The following is a 22,687-nucleotide window of genomic DNA, read 5'->3' on the forward strand; positions in this document are numbered from 1 at the left end:
TTAAAATAATTTATTTTATTTATATTATATTATGAAATGAAATATTTGATGTTTTTTTAATAAAAAAAAATTATATGCTACTATTGTAATAATTCAATTTATTAGTTATTTTCACGCCGAAAATTTTAAGCCAAAAATATTTATTGAATTTTAAATCTTTTTTGAGGAATTCTTTTGTGAATATTATTATACATAAACAATCTTTTAGGTGAAATCTTTTATAGTTTTTTTAATCATTTTTAAAAAATTATCTATTTTTTAAGTATATTAAAAGAGATGGTTTTTCTAAATAATTTTTTTTTAAAATAATTATAATAAACATTTTTATATTATTTTATATGATCTTTTTAATGATAATATTTTAATGTGACAATTGTCATTCGTTATTTTTTAAGATTTTTGATATAAAAAAGTAAAAATATCATTTATATTGTAAAGATGTTAAATTATAAATTCAATGAAGATGTTACTTGGAAAAATAACAATTATTATAATTGGTATTTTTTTAAACATATTAGATTTTTTTTGACGCTAATAGGAATATATGTATTTTTAACATGTTAAATTAAAATTTCAAAGATATATCCCATATAAAAGCAAGTCGTAATCGTTATTTTTAAAGTTTTTTAAATTTTAGACGTAAATGGGTTAAAATAAGTATTGTTAACATTTTTAAAAAAACTTCAGTGGAGTTGTACCCTAGATAAGTGACAATTGTCATAATCGCTATTTTTGAAGTTTTTTGAATTATTTTGACGAAAATGTGTTGGAATATATTGCTAACAAGTTAAAATAAAATTTCAGTTAAGATGTACCATAGATAAGTGACAATTGTCATAATCGTTGTTTTTAAAGTTTTTTGGATGCAAATGGGTAAAAATATAGATTGTAAACATGTTAAATTAAAATTTCATGAAGATATATCATAGAAAAGTGACAATTGTCCTAATCTATTTTTAAAGTTTTTTGAATTTTTTTGGACGCAAATGGGTTAAAATATAGAGGGTAATCCATTTTTGCCATATGTTAATAAAATTCAAAATCTAATATTAAATTTATAGCATGTTGATTGTATCATATTGATAAATAATATTCATATGGTTTTTAGGTTTTTTTCATAAAAATCTTACCCTAAATTCAGACTCAGCACGATTTTGTCATGAGTATACAAAAATATTTGCTAACTGTGAATGCAGGGTTATACATTTTAATAGATGTAGAATTAAAATTAATTAATTAAAGGAATAAGATTGTGGATCCATATCTTAAAAGTTTAATATTTAACATGAGTTAGAACCCTCGTTAATAAATACTTTGATATTTTTATCAAATTTTTAGCAGGATAAAATGTACAACGATTATTAGCATGAAAATTGCCATTTGTTTTTTTGTTTCGACAAATGGTACCAACACATTTCTCAAAAAAGAATATAAAGAACTAAGATTGTAATAATTGGTATTCTAAATTATTTTAATTAAATTTAAACAAAATATATTTATTTGAATAATTTCTCAAAAAAATATTGGAAAACTTTGAAAATAACGACTATGACAATTGTCACTTTTCTATTGTACATCTTCATGAAATTTTAATTTAACATATTTACAATCTATATTTTTACCCATTTGCATCAAAAAATTAAAAACAACAATTATGACAATTGTCACTTATCTAAGGTAAATCTTCACTAAAGTTTTATTTAAACATGCTAGTAATACTTATTTTAACCCATTTTCGTCAAAAAATTTAAAAATAACGATTATGACACACTTTTTTTAAGGTACATCTTCATGAAATTTTAATTTAACATGTTTACAATCTATATTTTTACCAATTTGCGTCAAAAAACTTTAAAATTACGATTATGACAATTGCCACTTATCTAGGGTACATCTTCATTGAAATTTTATTTAAACATGTTAACAATACTTATTTTTGCCCATTTACGTCAAAATATTTTTAAAAATAACTATTATGACAATTGTCGCTTTTATATGGTACATCTTAATTGAAATTTTAATTTAACATGTTAAAAATACATATTGTTGCCCATTAGCGTCAAAAAAATTTAATATGTTTAAAAATATCGTTTATGATAATTGATTTTTCCAAGGAAAATCTTTTGAATTTATAATTTCACATCTTTACAATATAAATGATATTTATACCCTTTTGTGTCAAAATTTTAAAAATCTTAAAAAATAACGAATATGACAATTGTCATATTAAAATATTATCCTTAAAAAGACTGCCACTCTCGGGGTATATTATTTTATTTTTTTTATGTTATTTTTTTTAAAATTAATAAATCAATTTTTTATTTTTAAGATATTTAAAAAAAGTTTTTTCTACAAATTTTTATTTAAGATATTTAAAAAAAAAAATTTCTACAAAATTGGGATTATATAGGAATTCTTAATTCCGCATATTTAAGATATTTTCAGGAGAATTTTGTCTACAAATTTAATTTTTTTTGTGGTAAAATATAGGAATTCTTAATTCCGCATATTTAAGATATTTTTAGGAGAATTTTGCCTAAAAATTTAATTTTATATTTAATCTACAAATTTTTATTTGGGATAAAATAGACCCCACCTTTGAAGTTTAAGGATTTTTTTTAATCTTTCTAGTGAAGGGTTAAATCGAAATATAGTATATAATGACGCAATTAAATATATTGTTAAAATTTATACACGAAATATAGTATTAAATATCTAATTTTATTCATTAAATTGAAATATATTATTAAAATTAATAAATTCTATGAAATATATTATTAAAATTAATAAATTCTAAAAATATTTTAAATATGCGGAATTAAGAATTCCTATATTTTAACCCCAATTTTGTAGAAAAAACTTTTTCAAAATATCTTAAATAAAAATTTATGGAAAAAACTTTTTCAAAATATCTTAAATATAAATTTGTAGAAAAACTTTTTTAAAATATCTTAAATAAAAATTTGTAGAAAAAACTATTTTAAAATATCTTAAATAAAAAATTAAATTTGTAGGCAAAATTCTCCTAAAAATATCTTAAATATGTGGAATTAAGAATTCCTATATTTTACCACAAAAAATTAAATTTGTAGGCAAAATTCTCCGAAATTTAAATATGAATTAAAAATTCCTATATTTAATATTAATTTAACCCCAATTTTGTAGAAAAAAACTAAATATCTTAAATAAAAATTTGTAGAAAATTTTTTTTTAAAAATATCTTAAATAAAAAATTGATTTATTAATTTTAAAAAAAATAACATAAAAAAAGATATTATAAAAAAAATAACAAAAAAATAATAATACCGAAAGTGGCAATTTACCAAAAAACATAAAAAAGTTTAATATAGATATTCTTGAAATTATTTATTAGAATAACCACCTCTTTTAATATACTTAAAAAATAGATAATTTTACAAAAATGATTTTATAAAAAAACTGTAAAAGATTGCTTATTTATAATAAAATTCCCAAAAGAACACCTCAAAAAAGATTTATTTACAAAGAAAATTACAAATTTTTATATCAAAATATGTTCAAAAAATATTTTTTGCTTAAAATTTTGGGCGCGAAAATCATTAATAAATTGTAAAAAATAATATTACAATAGTAGCATATCATTTTTATAACATCAAATAACAATGTTGTTTTCATTTAAATAAAGGCATTCGCAATATAAAGTGTTGTGCAGATTTGATGCAAGACATTTCCATATTTTTTAATATATTCGCAAATATAATTAATTGATTTGCGAGACAATATATAATCAATTTTTACAAGTTAAATAATTTTATTTACAAACGAATTAAAAAATATGGAAATGTTTTGAATTAAATCTGCACACCACTTATTTATTGTTTCGCGGTAATGCGCTCACGATAATGACTTTTCGCAAACATATTCGCGATAAAAAATTCGCTGTAATGGGTTCATGTAAAATGTTTTTTTTAAAATAAATTCGCGATAATGGCTTCGCGAAATTGTCTTCGCTATAAAAAAATTCTCGGAATTGGTTTCGCGATATTAACTTAGCTATAAAATTTTTTTGTGTAAACGACATTCGCGATAAAAGTTTAGCTGAATTGACCTGATACACTATATATGCTAAAATACTTTTCCTGTCAAATTATATTTTTGAAATTTAAAAATCTACCTCAGTAATGATTTAAAATTAAGAGATTCCCTATACCCATGGTTTCCATATCCCAATACGACATATATAATGATTTATTTTCATAACAATGCAAAAATATAAAATAGATAAAAGTTTTATGACGTCAAATATTCTCAAATTGGCCCCACAAATTTCTCATCAATATGTATGCGATGTTAAGGTGGCTTTTCTTAAGGTTACAAATTGATTCTTTAATATCCTAATCATCGTTATAAATCTAGCCGGACACCAAAGACTTTCTTCGACCAATTTCTTTTCAATTGACGGTTAATCTGACTTCAAGCATTCCTGAACAGTTTACAGATGAATTATTAGTCGATATAAATACCTATCCAATATTAAATCAAGATGTGGCTATTAAAACTTTTCAAGTTGTGCACAATTTAATTTTAAAAAGATTATCGTTTGAATAGGTTCAGTTTTTGAAAGATTGTGGTGAAAATGATATATGCGAGAGTGAATTACAATTAGAAACTTTGTTAAAGTTACCATTGTAACATTTTATATAATTAATTTATATATATTATATTAATAGATCAAGAGAAAAGGTTCCAATTTTGACCTTAGGTCAGAACAAAGAACTTAGTTTACAAACATCAGTCGAAAATTTTGGTGAAGCTGCCTATGAAACAGAATTGTTTGTTCATTTTTCTAGTGGCATAAACTATATTGGCGTTAAAGTGCCATCTATATTATTTTCAAATAACGTAAAAATTTTAATTAATTGTAATAATCAAAATATTATTATATTACTTGGTAAGTTTTTTTTAAGACATTCAAACTAATTATCTAATTTTAGACCTGTGCAGCCGCCAATGATTTTTAATAATTAATGTCACCGCCAAATGTATCAACGCTCTCTTCATGCGCCACCGATGTAAATTCGAGTGGCATATGGCGGTGTGATATATACTTTTGATTATTATTTAAAATATTTATTATTTATAGCAGAAAATAATATTAAATATATTTCGAAAGATATATTTAACCTATTAAAAAATACAATATTATTTTTTTTAAAATATTAATTGCTTTTGTTTAACAAGTTGCAATATGAAACAGCTTGTTATACATATTAAAAACAGTATAAATTTACAGGTATATATTATATCTTATTTTGTTTTAGTCGCAGTTTATGCATCACATGAGATAATATGAAATTTATTTTTTATGAAATAAAATTATAACTATTCTTTTTATTTTAGATAAAATATAAATATAGCAAAAATATTAAAAAATCATATAACAAATTACAGTATATACTTGCAAGCGAACCCCTTTTTTGAAATTTTTTATAATAAAAACTAATAGAAATACCATTAAAAGAACCTGTGTTGCTGCAGATAAAGTCCTTTGTAATTTATACTTCCAAATTAATTTAGCTAAAAAAGGTTCTTTTGCTCAATACGTTTATTTCCCAAGAATCTAGATAAAAGAGTATATATTCATGACAATTATAATTTTACTTAATCTGATTTCTTCTCCGTTTATTGGTGATTTTTAGGTTGGCCAGTTTCCACTCTAATTTTTCTTTTCCATTTTTGACACGAAAAACAAGACAGATGACTGGGTAAAGAGATGCACTTTTATGGAAATAGGAGGGGAAAAACCTAGAGGCCCAAGATGACATGGATAAAGGTGATAGCAGCGGATAGGAGAAAAATGAATCTTAAAAATATTGATGCTCAAGACTCTCAAAAATGGAAAAGAAAAATCAGAGGGGAAACTGGCCAACCTAGAAATCGCCATTAAATGGAGGAGAAGAATGAAGATGAAAGCTAAAATTGTTCATTTTAAAAGTAAATTTGTCTTAATTATTTTTAAAATATTTGAATTTTTTATTATTAGTTATCCAATCAAATATTTTTCGAAAAATTAATACACCAAACTTGAGACATTTATTAGGTGAACATAATATATCATGGAAATGAAAAGAAACAGGAAAAATCAAAACAAACATTTAAAACCATTTTTCAAATCCACTGTAAAAGCTTCCAGTGGCTTGAAAAAAGACACTGGATTAGGGAGGAATTTTGTTCTCTTTTGCAAAATTTTATGCCATTCTTCCATAAATAATATTGGAACGCAAGATATTTTGAATGTATTAGCAAAATAAACCCAACTTTTTTATTGTGTCAAAATATATAATTTTTTTATTTTAACAGTTAAAATATAAAATTATGATAAAATAAACTTTATCTAGCATTTAGCACTTTATTTTAAAATGTTTTATCTGTACATTACATATTACAATTTTCAAGAATAAACTATTTAAAATCAAATTGAATTTTTTAATTGATCATGATTTTTTTTTAAATATTAATTTTCAATTTGTGGAAATAGAGCATTATTTAAGATAAAAAAAACTTAGCCGACAGAATAACGCTTAGTCGGAGCATATTAGATGATATTTATCTATCAAAGCTCATACACAACAGCAATTAATATCGGCTCTTAATATGTAGACTAATAAATATAAACGAAGAAATTATATTACCTCTATATTTTATGAACTAGATAATAATTTAAATATTGCATACATTGGCTACTCGTCATGTTATTGAAAAATATACTGGGGAGACTATTCTATTGGAGGTTCATAAATAAAATTGAAAAAGAATTTAATTCAAGTCTAAGAAAATTCATATGGATAGGAATGCAGGATCTATGAAAAATCAAGTCATAAAAACAATATTGAGGATCAGACTATAAAGATATTTTGGCTAAATATATCATTCTTCACCATATTGGAGAAACAAGAAAATTGGACTTGAAAAGAGTGTTATACTCTATTTTCATCTTATATATTAACAGTAGCGTCCTCAAAATTTTGAATATTTTTATGCTAATTGTATTGATAATGCTAGCTAAAGAAGGGTAATTTTTAAAATAATATTTTGAGCCAGCCTGAATTTCATACTGGGTTCACTTTGAATAATATTCAATCTTAATAAAATTATTTAAACACAAGATAATTATTAGCCAATAAAGTCTTTAAATTGATGTTATAATTTGAATAATATTATCATAAATTCGAATTCAAAAATTTGCATGACAAATTTTATTTCAAAAAGTTGTTACCAATAAATAATAATCTAAGTTTAAAAAAATATCCGGCGCTGCCGCGCCATCGTCTTTTTTCATGGCGGTGTCATATTTAAAAAGCCACCACCAGCTGATCATTTATAAAAAGAAGCTCTACCGCCGATAAAGCTTCGGACACAGGTCAATCTATATTTAAAATAAAACAAAAGCAATTTTTATTTTGCGATTATCTTTTTAAAATAACTTATTTTACCCTTAAAATTTTTATTTATATCAAGAAAAAATTAAAGAATTATTTGTGTTCATTAATCAATGAAACATTGATAAAGTGTGAAATCGGAAATCCACTTAAAGCGGACGACAGAGTAAGTTTTATAAATATGACTACAAATGACATCATTTAGATATTATATTTAACGTAAATTTTATCAGAGTTGGGCAAAAAAAATTTTAAATAAAATTATTTATTAGTGTTGTAACGTTACTTCAAAAAGAAACGCGTTACTCGTTATGTTTCAAAAAAGGTACTTTTGGTAATATATTTTTTTTAACAACAATTAATTTTCAAAATTTTGATTAGATAAACAATGGCGCTACCTGCAATTTACAGTTAGCCCGAATTCGGGGCAAAGTATGAAAATACACAAAAATATAAAATATCTTGTATACTTCGCCACAAATTCATGCTAACTGAGAATGAAGGGTAAAAATATAAATTTTTAAAAAAAATTTAAGGTAACATTTGCGTTACAGTTACTCAAAAAAATAAACTCGTTATCTTTTGAAACAAATAACCAGAGATCTAGATACTGTATCTAGATATAAAAATATGGTATCTGTATCTAGATAGAATTTTTTAAAGTATCTGTATTTAGATATTATTTTAGTGGTATCTGTATCTGTTTTTAGATACTTTTTAAGATATATTTTGATATACTTATATAATTTAAATATATATATATATTAAAAAAATATTAAGACCACTATAAATAAAAAATTATATATATATAAATATTCATTAATTATGTCCGATTTAATCAGTAAACCAAACAAATTTTGATATTACAATCCATCTCAAGGAATCTGCCATTTTAATTTTCAATAGAATTGGTTAATTTTATTTTAGATTAATATTAATAAGTGATGAAGAGGAAGAAAATAATCAATGAAGCATCAACAAATTCAGACATTATTTTTCCATGGCCAATTTATAGAGCATATTTTAAAATAATATCTCAAAATAAAGAAAACAAATCTGATAGTTAAATGCTTGCCATGTCTACCAAAAAATAGGAAAATTTCATTTAGCATTACCTCAACTTGCGACATTGTAAAACATTTAAGGGTATTACTAAATAAATGTTTACAATTGTAGTTTTAAATTTAAGAGAAAACACCAAACACTGTTAATGAAAATAAAAAGAAGGAGAATAAATCATTTAAAGAAAATATTGGACTAGGCCCATCGTCCACTGATATTTTTATCAAGAGACTTCAGACTTTAATCCAAACCAAACCACTTTAGATGAAAATCAAAAATATATTATTAGAGAATATCCTGATATAAAATTGTTATTCATAAAATATAACACCACAATCCCTTCAAGCGCCTCGGTAGAAAGACTTTTTAGTGCAGCCAAAAATGTCTTCAGATAAACGAAGATGACCAAAATTTTGAAAATATTTTATTACTGAAATCTAATTTATTATATTAAAATCTAAAAATCATTATTTTAGTTATATTTGATAAATATGTTATCGAGTCAATAAATTTTTTAGCTCATTGAATTTTCACAATAGAATCATAATTTAGATAGATGCAAACCTTATATAAAGAGTATAATAAAAATTGTATATGTATCTAGATACATTTTAGATAACTTTTAGACGATGTATCTAGATCTATTTAAAAAGTATCTTTTAACAACTCTGCAAGTAACGAATAACGTTCTTTTCCTCAGAAAAGATAACGACGTTACACGTTATTACTTTACAGCACTAGTATTTATAGCTATACAGATTCTTTGTTAAAAATAATTGAATTTATTAAATTCTAAAATTTAAATGCTTGTTTGATTCAATTTTTTAAAATAAAATGAGAAGGAAGGAAAAAATAAATAAAATAAGAATCATCAACAAAAAAAAATAAGGTTTATTTAAAATGTTAATATTTTATTTTTTTGAAAATATTGTATCTTTAATCATGGTAATGAAAAAGATGTAAGATGCTTTTGGAACCAGGTAAGAGTATCTATTTCAAAATGATTAGATATAAGTTTTCATAGTAATAGCCAACTCTGAATATCATATGCACAATATAACTAGAGCCCTGCACGGACGGTTTGAAGCCTGGGGCTCGGACATTGAATATCTCCTTCAGGCTCGGAACGGGCTGCCAGCCCGGTCCCCAAAAATTTTATATATTCTCAAATCATTTTGTTTTATCGAGATGTCAATCAGAATCACATGTCATTTTTCATCTAACTCATTTGACTTGTTCATCCAATTCCCATTGTGATTTGTATTGTGACTCTATTACTTACATACATCATATTCTATTAGGTTTATAGAATATTAATCTGTTCTAGTGCCGATCTACAAATTTTTCACCGATGCGTTCCAATATTACTAAAAAAACCTATCCGATATTTCTATTGAGTTTTTTTTATCATCTATCTTTGAACCAATGTCATAAAAATATCATTATTTTCTATTATAAAAGAAACCAACCATTTCACGAATGATTAAGTATATTTTTTTATTCTCCAATATTTCATTGTTTCTGGGTGAATGTGTAGTCAGTGGCGTATCCAGGATTTTCTTATAGGGGGGAAATTTTTTTGGGGGCTTCGCCCCCAAACCCCTTTTACCTGGCCTTCGGCCGGGTCTTATTTAGCTATTCTATTAAATTATGAATAATTTAATAATAATTATATTTCTATTTTTAACTATTATTTACTAATTCGTGCTTATGGATAGGATATTACAAGCCTCTTTTTTATTATTTCAAGTTAGGTATATTATATTTAATAAAGTTTTTTTAAATGTAAAGGTTTATTTATATGTAAAGTTGAAATAAAGTGTAATGTCATTTTTTTATAAAATTTGCTTTAAAAACTAGCCTCAGCTTAAATTCTCATACAATATAAGTAGAATATAATTTTTTTTATTGAAAATACTAATAGTAGTTTAAAATATTGACTAGAAAATAATTAAATTAACAAGTTTTTTTTAACTTCTTATCAAATACTAGATTTTTAATTATTTCGTTTGTCTTCTTTGGAACCAAATCTCTGTGTATATTTAACAGAGCTAACCCATTTAGCCGAGATTCAGTACTTCGTAAATATGTTTTCTACCTTCTCAAGTTGGAAAAAGTCCTTTCATTCGTACATGTTGTAATAGGCAAACATGCAAGAATATAAAACAACTTCGAAATATTAGGAAATTGAGCCAAGGTTTCTTTACACCGATTGAGCGCATCAATAGCATGCTCAGGTAACGTATAAATATTTATACCATAATTCGAATTCACTGATTAAATTTATTTCAGTATCAATCTCATAGGAATAAAATTTTTCTAAATATTTAATTTTACCAATAGTGGCATTAGAAAATGAAGAAGGATCTTTGGGTAATAAAACTTGAAGATTGCTAAAGACTTGTTTTTTATCTAAAACCCGTACTTTTATTTGCTATAAAAAAGTATCTAAGAATGGGATGAAAATGGATATTTTAGAATATTCTTCAGTTGAGCCAATATTTATTTTCATCTCAAAAATGGCCTAGGCCTAGGTGCTAGACGAGGTTTAATTAGTATTATATCATGAAATTTAGCCTTCGATTCAACGTCTAGATAAATATTATGAAAATATTTATCTACATTCATTCTTATTGTATCTACCTGTTCATGTATATTTTCCGCCAAATCAATAACTTGAACCAAATCTAAATTTGGTTTTTGTAAATTTCTACAAAGTAGTGAGCTAAAAATAATTTATTGATGCAACTAGCAGCAATGATAAACTCTGATTGATCAATTGAATTCAATAATGCTATGCTGCTAACGACACATTACTTTTTTTCATGTTCAGCCTTATTTATAAATTATCGTTTGATTTCAATCTCTTTGACTAAATATTTTTACATTTTATTAATATTTTTGAATAATATGTTGGAAAATTGATATTCAAATATTTGTAAAATTTTGATTTGTGTGAGAGGGGGGTCTGGGGGGTGGGGGTAAAATTTTTATTAGCTTAAAATGATTATTTATGAAAATAGTCAAATTTGCGATGGGGGGGGGATAATTTCCCCCTTTCCCCCCATTGGTTACGCGCCTGTGTGTAGTATTGTTAAACAGCTTTTATTAGCCGATTTATATAAAGGGAATATTTTGACCTAAGCCTCGAAATTTCGCCAATAGAAGTTCAAACATTTCAGCCATATGTGGGCAAAATAAATAAGCTTGAGTAATTTACTTTTGGCCAAACTCTTTAGTCAACTAGTTTTAAGAATTCTACTAAATCGAACCCACTAGCTGATTGTAACTTTACTTGTTATAGATAACAAAAAATAGTATAAAATTTTTAATTATTTTTTTTAACATTACAATAAAAATAAAAAGAATAATACAATTATATATACAATCAAGAAATAACCAAAAACAATTTTATAAAAATCTCGGATCGGTTTTTTTTTAAAATCGGCGGATTCGATATTTTTGAAAATGCTAAATATCAGTGCCGATCCTATATTTAATATCGGCTTAGTCTAATCTGTTCTAAGAGTTATGAAATATTTTCTTTTGATAATTTTTGTTTCATCTGAGATTTATACTATTAAATAGCCTCCGAGGAATTGTTTATAAAATGGATCCAAATTTATATATAATTTCCTAAAAGATTCAAGAATTTGGACAAAAAGAAAAACTGAAGTATGGAAGAAATTCCTACTTATATTTAATAGATAGGGTGAAAAATTCCAAAATTTTTTTAAATTGGGCTCGGGACCCAAAAAAATCACTATGCAGGGCTCTAAATATAACCCCGTTATAACGGTTCTAGGGACCAGAAGTCAAAGGAGAAACTGTTAAACCGAGATTATTACCGTAACATCAAATAGTTTTTTGCCCAATTGAATACACCTTAAATTTCAATTATGTATTTTAATTCCGAATTTAGGTGGAGTTTGTATTTAATTTTGATGTCACAACACTCAAACTCGAAGACAATAATATTACATTTTTCGTCAATGTTACAACGTATATTCCATATTTTTTAAATTACATTTTATACCCATTTTTATGTTCAATCTTATTTTTAACTATACTAATTCTATTTTCTCATGTTTATTTTTATAATATAGAACAAGTTCGGATAAAAATATATATCCAAAAAATTTTTCCCGCATGGCATTAATAATTATCAAATCGGAAATCAGTTTAACTGGGTAAATATAATTTGAATCTTCTCCTCACATATTTATCTACTATAAATAAGTGTTTCCTCGCCCGAACAAATATTTTACGGAGGGATTATTAAAGGCGAAAGCTCAATGGTCTATGAGAGAGATGTAGGCAATTCAATCGAACATCGGTATATAGTAAGTTGATAAAATATTTTTATAAAAGATATTCATTAATTATTAGAGCCCTACTTGAACCTTTCCCATCCAATCAAACTCTGGCTGACTTTTTCGAATTCTGTCTACCTGGACCTTGATTCTAAATATTTTATTGAATCCAGATTCTGGCATATTTTTTTCAGGCCGTATTTGGATCTCAATAAAATTGTAATTGTCTTAATGCTTGATATATTTCCATTTCCTTGAAAAATTATATATTTTTACTCAGTCTAGTTTTTTGAATTGAACTCGGATATTATTTAAAGGATAATCGGACTCATTTTATATTAATAGTTAGGTCTCAGATCTAAAAAATAGTCGGATAGGTCAAATAAAATAAAATACTTATTAAACCGAACCTTGAAAATGGTTCCGATGCAGGGCTTAATTATTGTATATAAAACTATTTTGGAATAAGTAACATTTGTTATTAATTAATGATAATAGTTTGTTTGATCAAAATTAGGTTATTAACCATGGACCTGGTACCATTGGTTCATCGTACGTTGATGTTATGTGGCCTTATGAGGTAGAAAATAAAAGGAAACACGGCAAATGGCTCTTGTATATGACTAGATATCCTTGGGTAATTATAAATGTTCTAACTTATTTGCATATTATAACTACGAAAATTATTTTTTAGGCCCTGTCCAAATCATTTAATTTATAAAGTGAAATATAATATTAATTATAATTGATTTTTCTTAATTTTTGCATTTCAAGGTTGATGGAAATGGTATGTGTGAAATCGATTCTAATTTTGTTAACCTCTTAAAATTAGAAGTAAATTTTTTTATACTTTTTTATATAATTTATATTTTAGCTTGAGACACCGTCACTTAAAAGCAACCTCACCAAAAATAAAACCAAAAATGTTTTTTTTATAAATTTTGCATATTATTTTATTTTTGTTTTTAATTATAGGATTATTTACATGTATCAACATCTATCGTCAAAAGATTTAAGCGAAAAATCAAAAAAATATTCACAAAAATAGTTACTAGAAACAAACGAGAATTAATTATATTGCCTGAAGCAAAAATGTTGGGAGGAAAACTGAAAAATATTGTTACTATGGTATATATAATACAATTAACATCATTGCTTAAAAATATTTATATAATGAAAAGTGTCATAAGCGGAATTTCAAAGGGGCTAAAATATATTTCTCCTCTAGTAGTATGAATATAATCATCTCAACTGTTATAATTTAAATTTTATTATTTATCACGGATTTAAATTTAAACCTAAAAAGAACCTTTAATTTTTGAAGCGGGAACTATATAATATTATTTACAGGAATTGTAAATACTCATAATGGTAATAATTTCAAGGCATTAAAAGTTATTTAAAAAATTATGTGGAAATAGTTTCAGAATTACATCTAGAACATAATTTAAAATCAAAACTATGTAAGAATGGAATCCAAACAAAATTTTTTTTTTTTGAATTTCTTATTATATAATTTCACATTTTGACTATCATATACCAATATTACAATTCTCACTTAAATAATAAGGATTGTCTAAAAGGGACTGCTAAATGCGTAAAATTTACGTGTCATATTGGAGAATTGTCTTCCTCGGAAAGTATTGTCATACATTTACAATCTAGATTATGGAACTCTACTTTAGTCGAAGTTTGTTATATAACCATTTATATTTTTATATAACTAGGCTAGCCTACTTTCCTTTTATTTATCGTTATTTCAATATAACTATAATGACATTTCCCCTAAAATATCCGTTTTCCCTTTTATTTACAAATATCCCTCTTTGAAAATTTAAAAAAAAATTATTATCAACGTTATAATTAAGCTACATCCTTATAAATTCAAATCAAACATTCATCATTTGGTTCGTAATCTATAAATGAAACAATTTTAAAATAAAATATATTACTGGATTTGCCATGTTTTCGAACAAAAACTCTTAATATGATAGCTTATAAACAACATTATTTTACTGTAACATCCTCCTTTTTTGTATGATTCTCTAATTCTTTTATTTTAATTTCACTATATTGATCTTTTTGTCTCCCTTTTTACTATTATTTCAATTTTTCGATAATTTATCTATTCTTTGTATTTCTCCAATTCTCCCTTGTATTCCGTTTAGTATTTTATCTATTGTTTTTGTCTTATATATATTCTCTTTAATTCTTGACTCTTTCTTTTCGTTCTCTTGTTTTGTTTTGTTTTTCTTTTTATTGTTGTGTTATGTGTAATGCATAATTATACGTTTTTTTATATCTGTGTATGTTTGTTTATAATTGCGTTTGCGTATAATTAAAAGATCTTAGAAAACTAAATGACATCTACACTAGTGATAGAAAATCACTCCATTTGTGTCGATTTTTTAAAACAGCTAACTCATTAATTTGGCCAGAAAAATATAACCTAAGCCTCGAGATTTCACTAATAGATGTCCAAATCTTTGTGACATCCATGAGTAAAATCTTCAGGCTTGCTTAATATTTTTCTGGATAAAATACTGAATTAACCGTTTTTTTAAATCGGCTCAAAAGAGCCCATTTACATCACTAATCTACACCATTACTAGCCAATCTCACTATTAACTAAATAAATGTTATTTTTTCACTGACAAAAATTACTAATCAAATTTATATATGTATATTATTTTTACCGATTACTTAGATATTGGTAAAAATAAATATACTGATCGAAGAATACTACAGGTTATTATTAGCCTTTGTCTTAAACATTTTAAATGAATTTCAATGTATTTTTCTCTCGATTAAATTGGGTTGTGCCAATTGATCCAATATTCATAATTAATATTGGTCGAGTAAATTATAATGTAATTTGGATTGGACTCCGCAACCAAAATATTTGGATGTTTTGCTTTCGGTTGTATTTTTAATGCATTTTTGGTTTTATTTTAAAAAGAATAGTCAGCATATTAAAACCGGTGCAAAGAAGATTAGAATGATGTCATCTGTTTTCTTGAATTAAAAAAACTCTTTATCAAAGTGTAAATTGTAAATAAAAATTGTAAAGACTTGTTTTAACTATTTTATTACTATATATTTCATCTAAAAAACATTATATATATATAAAATTTACAAGTTAATTGAACAACTTAAATATAAAATAAATAATATTCAAATTTAAATCAATCAACATATAAAATAAATAATATTCAAATTTAAATCAATCAACATTCCCCCTCTTCTACAAACAACGAAGCTTCTTCTCAGCAGTCATCGAGAGCTTGTTGTCCTAGAAGTTTTTCCTGTTTCGATTGTACTCGGTTTTATCTTGGTTAGCGCATAAGTCTCAAATGTTTTCGTAGGCTTGATTCTATCACGTAGGTTTGATAAAATCGTTTATTAGAGTTGCGTGAGTTTGTACGTTTTTTGTAGGCTTGAATCAATCGCGTAGGTTTGAACGTTATCGTTGGTTTGATATCCTTATCGTATGTTGTTCACATTTCTCAAAATTGTTATTATCATTTTTCATAATTAATCCAGTCGAATATTGGAATAAATTGGAATATGTAATTTGGAATAGTTGATCAAATATATGAATAATATGCACGAATAAAATTTTGAATTTCGGAACAATAAAATATGTAATAAGGAATGATAATTTATGGAATAAGGAATAAAATCCAAAATAAGGAATGATAAATCATAACGATTATTATATTATTTTTTATAGCGTTTTATACTTTTAGCGTTTTATATTTTTAGCGTTTTATTTTTAGCGTTTTATATTTAAATTTTAAGCACGTAATCTTTTAAGTAATCAGGTTTATTTTTAATTCTTATTGGTCTAGTAATTGGTATCTTAATCTCATTCTTTGTGTCCACACTTCCCCCTTTAGAGGAATTTTTAGGGTCAATTTCATAATATTTTAAACTATTGTAACATTCTCTTTTCCTTAACTGATCAATATGCCTACTTACTATCCCTTTATCAGTATAAACTTGAAACATGGTGTTACTCTCTTTAAGCTTGATGCTGCCTTTGCACCACGTATCATCACCCTGTTTCTTATACCAAACATAGTCTCCTCTATTAAAAGTTCGATTTCGTGGTAACGACATGAAGACTTCACCAACTTTATCCTCCAAAGGTTTTAATAAATCCCACTTTATTCTAATGTCGCGGTTAAACATTCTTTTGGACGGTGTAACTCCCGTAGTGTCATTCGGCGTGTTTCTATAGTTGAACAAAAATCTGTCCAGCGCAGTTTCTAAGCCAATCTTTATGTTTCTTTTCATATGAGCTTTAAATGTTCTCACCATACGTTCAGCTTGTCCATTAGATTGCTGATGGTAGGCCGACGTTAGTACATGTTTTATACCATAATTGCTACAAAATTTTTCAAAATCTTTGCTCGTGAAATTGGTACCATTATCTGTAACAATGGTTTCAGGTATACCAAATAGTGAAATAGTTTTATAAATTTCCTTTAACGTGAATTCAGTCGTAATACTCTTTACCGGAACTATAACCGGAAATTTACTATAAGCATCAACGATTATCAACCAATTCTTTGTAAAAAACGGACCCGCATAATCTATGTGTATCCTTTCAAATGGTTTAGTTGCTGCTACCCATGGATTTTGTATCTTCTTTGGATTGTCATGATAAATATTACAATCATCGCAACTTTTGACTTCCAAATCAATGTCGTTGACCATACCAGACCACCACATACGATCTTTGGCTAAGGATTTAATTTTACCTGCTCCCAAATGACCTTCGTGTAACGCCTTCAGTATGTTCTTTCTCAGACTTGACGGAATTATTATTTTGTCGCTTTTGTACAGACAATCTTTAATGATACTTAGTTCTTGTTCAATATTTTCATAAATTTTATTTTGGATAGGCACATTATTTCTTATGTCATTCATAACTTGAGATAATTCAAAATCTTTGGATGTTTCATCACGTATTCGGTCAAAACTAAGAGGTATATCGCCAAAGTCATTTATAATCGCGATATCATCAATAACGTCATCATCAATTACTTGTGGTAGTCTTGAGAGGCAATCGGGAACAACATTGTATTTACCAGCTTTATATCTGATGTTAAAGTCGTAACCCCCCAAAATTATACTCCACTTCTGTAACCTTAATGACATGGTGCTATTATCTTTGAGCCCTTTGGTGAAAATATGGATTAGCGGCTTGTGATCCGTTATAATAGTGAACTTAGTCCCTATCAAGTATTCTTGAAATCTCTTGATAGCAAACATAATGGCCAAAGCTTCACGCTCAATATTGGTATAATTTGTTTCAGATTTTGCTAAAGTTCTTGATGCAAAAGCTATCGGTTTTTCTTTGCCATCTTTTTCAGTGTGGAACAAAACAGCTCCTAAACCTCTTTTAGATGCATCAGTCGCAATTCCGATAGGTAGTTCAGGATTAAAGTACGTCAAAGCTGGAGGAAGACTAATCAATGTCTTTAAATCATCAAAACTTTTGGAGTGTTCTAAATTCCACTCCCATTTTTCTTTGTTAACAATCTTGTATAAAGGATCAGCTATTTCAGCGAAGTTGTTCAAAAATTTTCTGTAGTACCCGGCCATACCTAGAAACGTTGACAATTCCGCGGCTGATTTTGGTTCCGGCATTTTAACGATCGCCTCGATTTTGTCATGGTTGGCGTGGATCCCCTTGGCGTCGATGTCGTGTCCTAAGAACCTTAGACTTTTTTTGAAAAATAAGCTTTTTGCAAAATTAGGCACTAAACCATGAGATAGTATTCTTTCAAAAACCTTCTTTATGTTGTTGAAATGAACTTCGTCACTACTTCCCGTAATTAGTAGATCATCAATATAAAATATGACATCTTTCATGTCACTGAAAATTTGATCCATAATTTGTTGAAAAATCGCAGATGAAGTCTTTAACCCAAAAGGAAGTCTGGTAAACCGGTAGTACCCCCTGTGTGTAGATATAGTTAATATGTCTCTGCAGGTTTCATCAATGGGAATTTGTAGGAACGCATCCTTGAAATCTATCTTGGTGAACTTCTTCCCTTCCTTGAGCTTAGCGATAAGGTCATTTATTCTTGGAAGTGGGTATCTGAAGTCCTCAAGGGCTGGGTTGACAGTGTCTTTGAAGTCGGCGCAAACCCTAACGCTCCCATTATCCTTGTAGACAGCGGTTATCGGACTTGCCCATCGGACATCTGTTACAGGCTCAATGACTCCATCTCCTATCCATCTCATAAGTTCTTTAGTAACAGCGTCTATCTTTGAATAAGGTAACCGTCTAGGTGGTATGATTTTCGGTTTGGCGTCGTTACGTAGATATATTTTGACATTCCCTTTGTTGATAGGTTTTTTAGTCAGTTTAGATTCGCAATCTTTTATTAATTTCTTTATTTCATCTTCATAGTTGGTATCAATGTTTGCTATAAATTTGTTCAAAATATTACTAAAGGCATTAATCCACATACGTCCCAATAACGCATTTTTATTAGATTTAACGATCACGGCTTGCAAGTGTTTGGTGATACCTTCGTAGGTTACTTTAACTTGAGTGACGCCAATAATCTTGATTAAGTTTCCATCATAAGCTGAAAGTTGTAGAGTGGACTTTTTAAGATCTTTAATACCTATTTGTTTAGCCATTTCATGAGGTATAATTGTAAACTTGGATCCCGTATCAACCTGCATAGTAACAACAGCATCATTTACTTTTAAAGTGATCATGAACGCATTATCATTATGTTTAAACTCAGTTAAATTGTTGATATTAAAATCACTACCATTATTATTTTGTGTAGGGTTATATTTTTCTTCAACAATCTCTTCAATGTTCATGTTACAATTGATGTTACTTTGATTCACGTCATTATATTGTAATGGTTTTCTTTGATTAATATACTGATTATAATTTTTCCACGCATTATTTTCTCCATTATTGTTGTTATTATAGGATTGATATTGATAACCATATCGATTATTATATTGACTCTGATTTCTTTGATTGTTGTAAGACCAGGAATTGTTTCTCCCATTATAATTATTGTTTTGCCAAGTACCTCTACCATAATTGTTTGAATTGTTATTGTATTGCCAGGCATTGTTTCTATTATAATTGTTTGCATTATTGTTGTTGTGCCACATGGAGTTTCTTCCGTAATAGTTTGAATTGTTATTCGAAGATTGGTTATTACGAAAATTTCTAGAGTTACCCTCACTGTCTCGAAAAATATTGTTTTGATAGTTTCGGCTAGCACTATAATTAGGCCTAAAATCATTATAATTCCTCTTCTTAAAATCAAAATTTTCCTTATGAATGTTACGTCCATCATAATTAAAATTATTTTCTTTAAAATTATTACGTTCATAATCATTAGAATTATTCTCATTATTACTAAAAGTACTTTTGCATGGTATTTTATCCATGTTTAAATTGTAAAATTTTTTATTTTTATCCAATTTTTTATTATTGTCTACATAATTTGTATCGCTAACGTCTGGTTTAATATTGCTGCCATCTAACTCCACTCCTAATTTCATCATCTTATCTAAACCTTCGTGCTTATGTTTATTTAACTTCCTTCTGATATTATCATTTAAAGAACAAGTTATTAATTTCTCAATCATTCTTGTATCGTTATCAAAATCGCATTTTTTATGAAGTTTTGAAATTCTAAAATAAAAAGTATGGAAGGACTCCTCGGCACCTTGTACCGCTAAGTTAAAGTTCTTTATATTTACATTAATGTCCTCACTTGGAATTAACAGTTTTAATTTACCAAAAACAATATTAAAATCTTTTAACTGTGCTTTAGAACATATCGACGTAACTTGGTCTACAATCTCAATTGGTAAGCTGCATAGTAGTGTCCTAATTTTAGATGAGTCTGACTCAATATGTCCTTCAAAGTATGTTTCTATTAAGTTAAGGTAAGTCTCAGATAATTTTCCTGATAACTTGGGAAATTTAGGAACATATTGAGTGTGTGTAAGAGTTAATTTTTCGTCCATTATATAATTTTATTTGAGTAAAGTAAACTTTCAATATTTAAAATCGTAAAAGTAAAACATTGTCGTTCATTAAAATCCAATTTAAGTTGTCTAAAAATTTTAATTTTAATCAAGATAATATGGTCCACTAAGTTTTAATAGTTTATTTATAAAAATTCTAATTCGAATTCGTAAAGAGGATTTGATCCACTAAGCTTCAATATAATTTGTCTTTGAAAAATTTAATACTAATTCGTGACTAAGTTTTTAGAAAAAATTTATTGACATTCTATAAGTTAAATATTGCGTAAATTTATAGGGAAAATTTTCTATAAATATAATGTCAAATATCTAAAGCATAAAGATATTTAAATTTTAATATTCAATAATTTTACAAAATATAAAAATAAAATTATTGTCATCTAGAATATATGGTTTGCCATTAAGACATATAAATGCATTAATCATTTTACGTAAAGATTTAAAATAAAAAACAATTTCGTTTGTCCTAGTATCACGTACATAAGAAAATTCTTTAATTCCCATTTCTTTTAACATATCATCAATAATAACGTGTTGAGGTATATCATACGTTTTAAAACAAAACATTATTTTTATGAAAAATATTTTTTTATATTTGTATATATATACTCTTATTTTATATATATATATATATATATTTTTTTTTACCTTTTTATAAATTTGTAAATTTGGATAAAATTTTGACTATCGAAAAGAAAAGTCAAAAAAAATTTTATTTTGTCCTTTAACATCTCCCATATCGAACGACGAATTTGATAAGTATTTCGTTTACTTTTTATTTTTAACAAAAAAATTCAAGGTAAGGATATTTTTTAAATTTTTCTTTTAAAACTTTTATCATTTAAATTTAATTTAAAATGAAAAACGTACCACCGTAACCGGGGCACCATGTAAATTGTAAAATAAAAATTGTAAAGACTTGTTTTAACTATTTTATTACTATATATTTCATCTAAAAAACATTATATATATATAAAATTTACAAGTTAATTGAACAACTTAAATATAAAAATAAATAATATTCAAATTTAAATCAATCAACATATAAAATAAATAATATTCAAATTTAAATCAATCAACACAAAGTGAAAAATATTATATTATAACAACGCCTAAAATATAATTTCAAATTAAAAAAACTAATATTTATATAAAATTTTACTTCATTTTTGAGGATTCTTGTAAAAAATATATAATGTGTTTTAAAAGGAACAATCAGTTTAATTTAATATATTGGGTTATAAACAATAAATAAATGTTATATTATATTAAATTGATTGGTTATAAACTTAGTGATATATGTCGTAGGATATATTGTAATCTTTAACAGCTAAATAATTTAGAGTGCACATTTTTTTAATTTCAGATATTTTGTCATGAAATTAAGTTAATTTTATATATAAAAACAATGTAAGAATTATTTCAAAATTTTATGACATAATAAATCCCCTCCCCTTTCCCCATTTATTTTAAAGTAGCTCCTCCACACCACTATATTTAATTATTTTTTATATATTTCAAAGGATTATCCCTTGATAGATGCTGTTGCTATTATATCTCGCGCATTTCTTTACATTGATAAAAAATATCACGTTGAACAAAATATTAGCAATGATGAAGCTTATGTAACTTAAATGAATATTTTTTATGGCATGTTCTAAATTCTTAGTTCTCATCTAGAGATATACTGATACTGGCGGGTATCATCCCGATACAACCATATTTTATTCAAACTCATCAATTTTTATTTATATTACTACTATTGAATAATAATAATATTTGTAATGTATGATAAAATAAGACAAGAATTATAAATAATGATCTTCATTATTTGTGAGATTCTCT

The 22,687-nt window shown here is 25.9% G+C and overlaps 1 protein-coding gene across 1 annotated transcript in view; it reads left to right on the forward strand.

The window, feature by feature from the left end:
* Positions 1-22,687, forward strand: part of LOC135927911 (integrin alpha-PS1-like) — a 55,073-nt gene that overhangs the window by 30,946 nt on the left and 1,440 nt on the right. Inside the window, exons 12-25 of the mRNA XM_065464170.1 lie at positions 4,261-4,349; positions 4,396-4,545; positions 4,588-4,667; positions 4,710-4,881; positions 7,498-7,584; positions 12,403-12,482; positions 12,587-12,670; positions 12,721-12,823; positions 13,311-13,430; positions 13,568-13,627; positions 13,668-13,718; positions 13,769-13,921; positions 14,364-14,483; positions 22,366-22,467. Coding sequence (XP_065320242.1) covers positions 4,261-4,349; positions 4,396-4,545; positions 4,588-4,667; positions 4,710-4,881; positions 7,498-7,584; positions 12,403-12,482; positions 12,587-12,670; positions 12,721-12,823; positions 13,311-13,430; positions 13,568-13,627; positions 13,668-13,718; positions 13,769-13,921; positions 14,364-14,483; positions 22,366-22,467 — 1,451 coding nt within the window. The remainder of the gene's footprint in view (positions 1-4,260; positions 4,350-4,395; positions 4,546-4,587; positions 4,668-4,709; positions 4,882-7,497; positions 7,585-12,402; positions 12,483-12,586; positions 12,671-12,720; positions 12,824-13,310; positions 13,431-13,567; positions 13,628-13,667; positions 13,719-13,768; positions 13,922-14,363; positions 14,484-22,365; positions 22,468-22,687) is intronic.

Source organism: Gordionus sp. m RMFG-2023, chromosome 4 (genome assembly GCF_954871325.1).
Source record: "Gordionus sp. m RMFG-2023 chromosome 4, tfGorSpeb1-WG-v2, whole genome shotgun sequence".
NCBI lineage: Eukaryota > Metazoa > Nematomorpha > Gordioida > Chordodea > Parachordodidae > Gordionus > Gordionus sp. m RMFG-2023.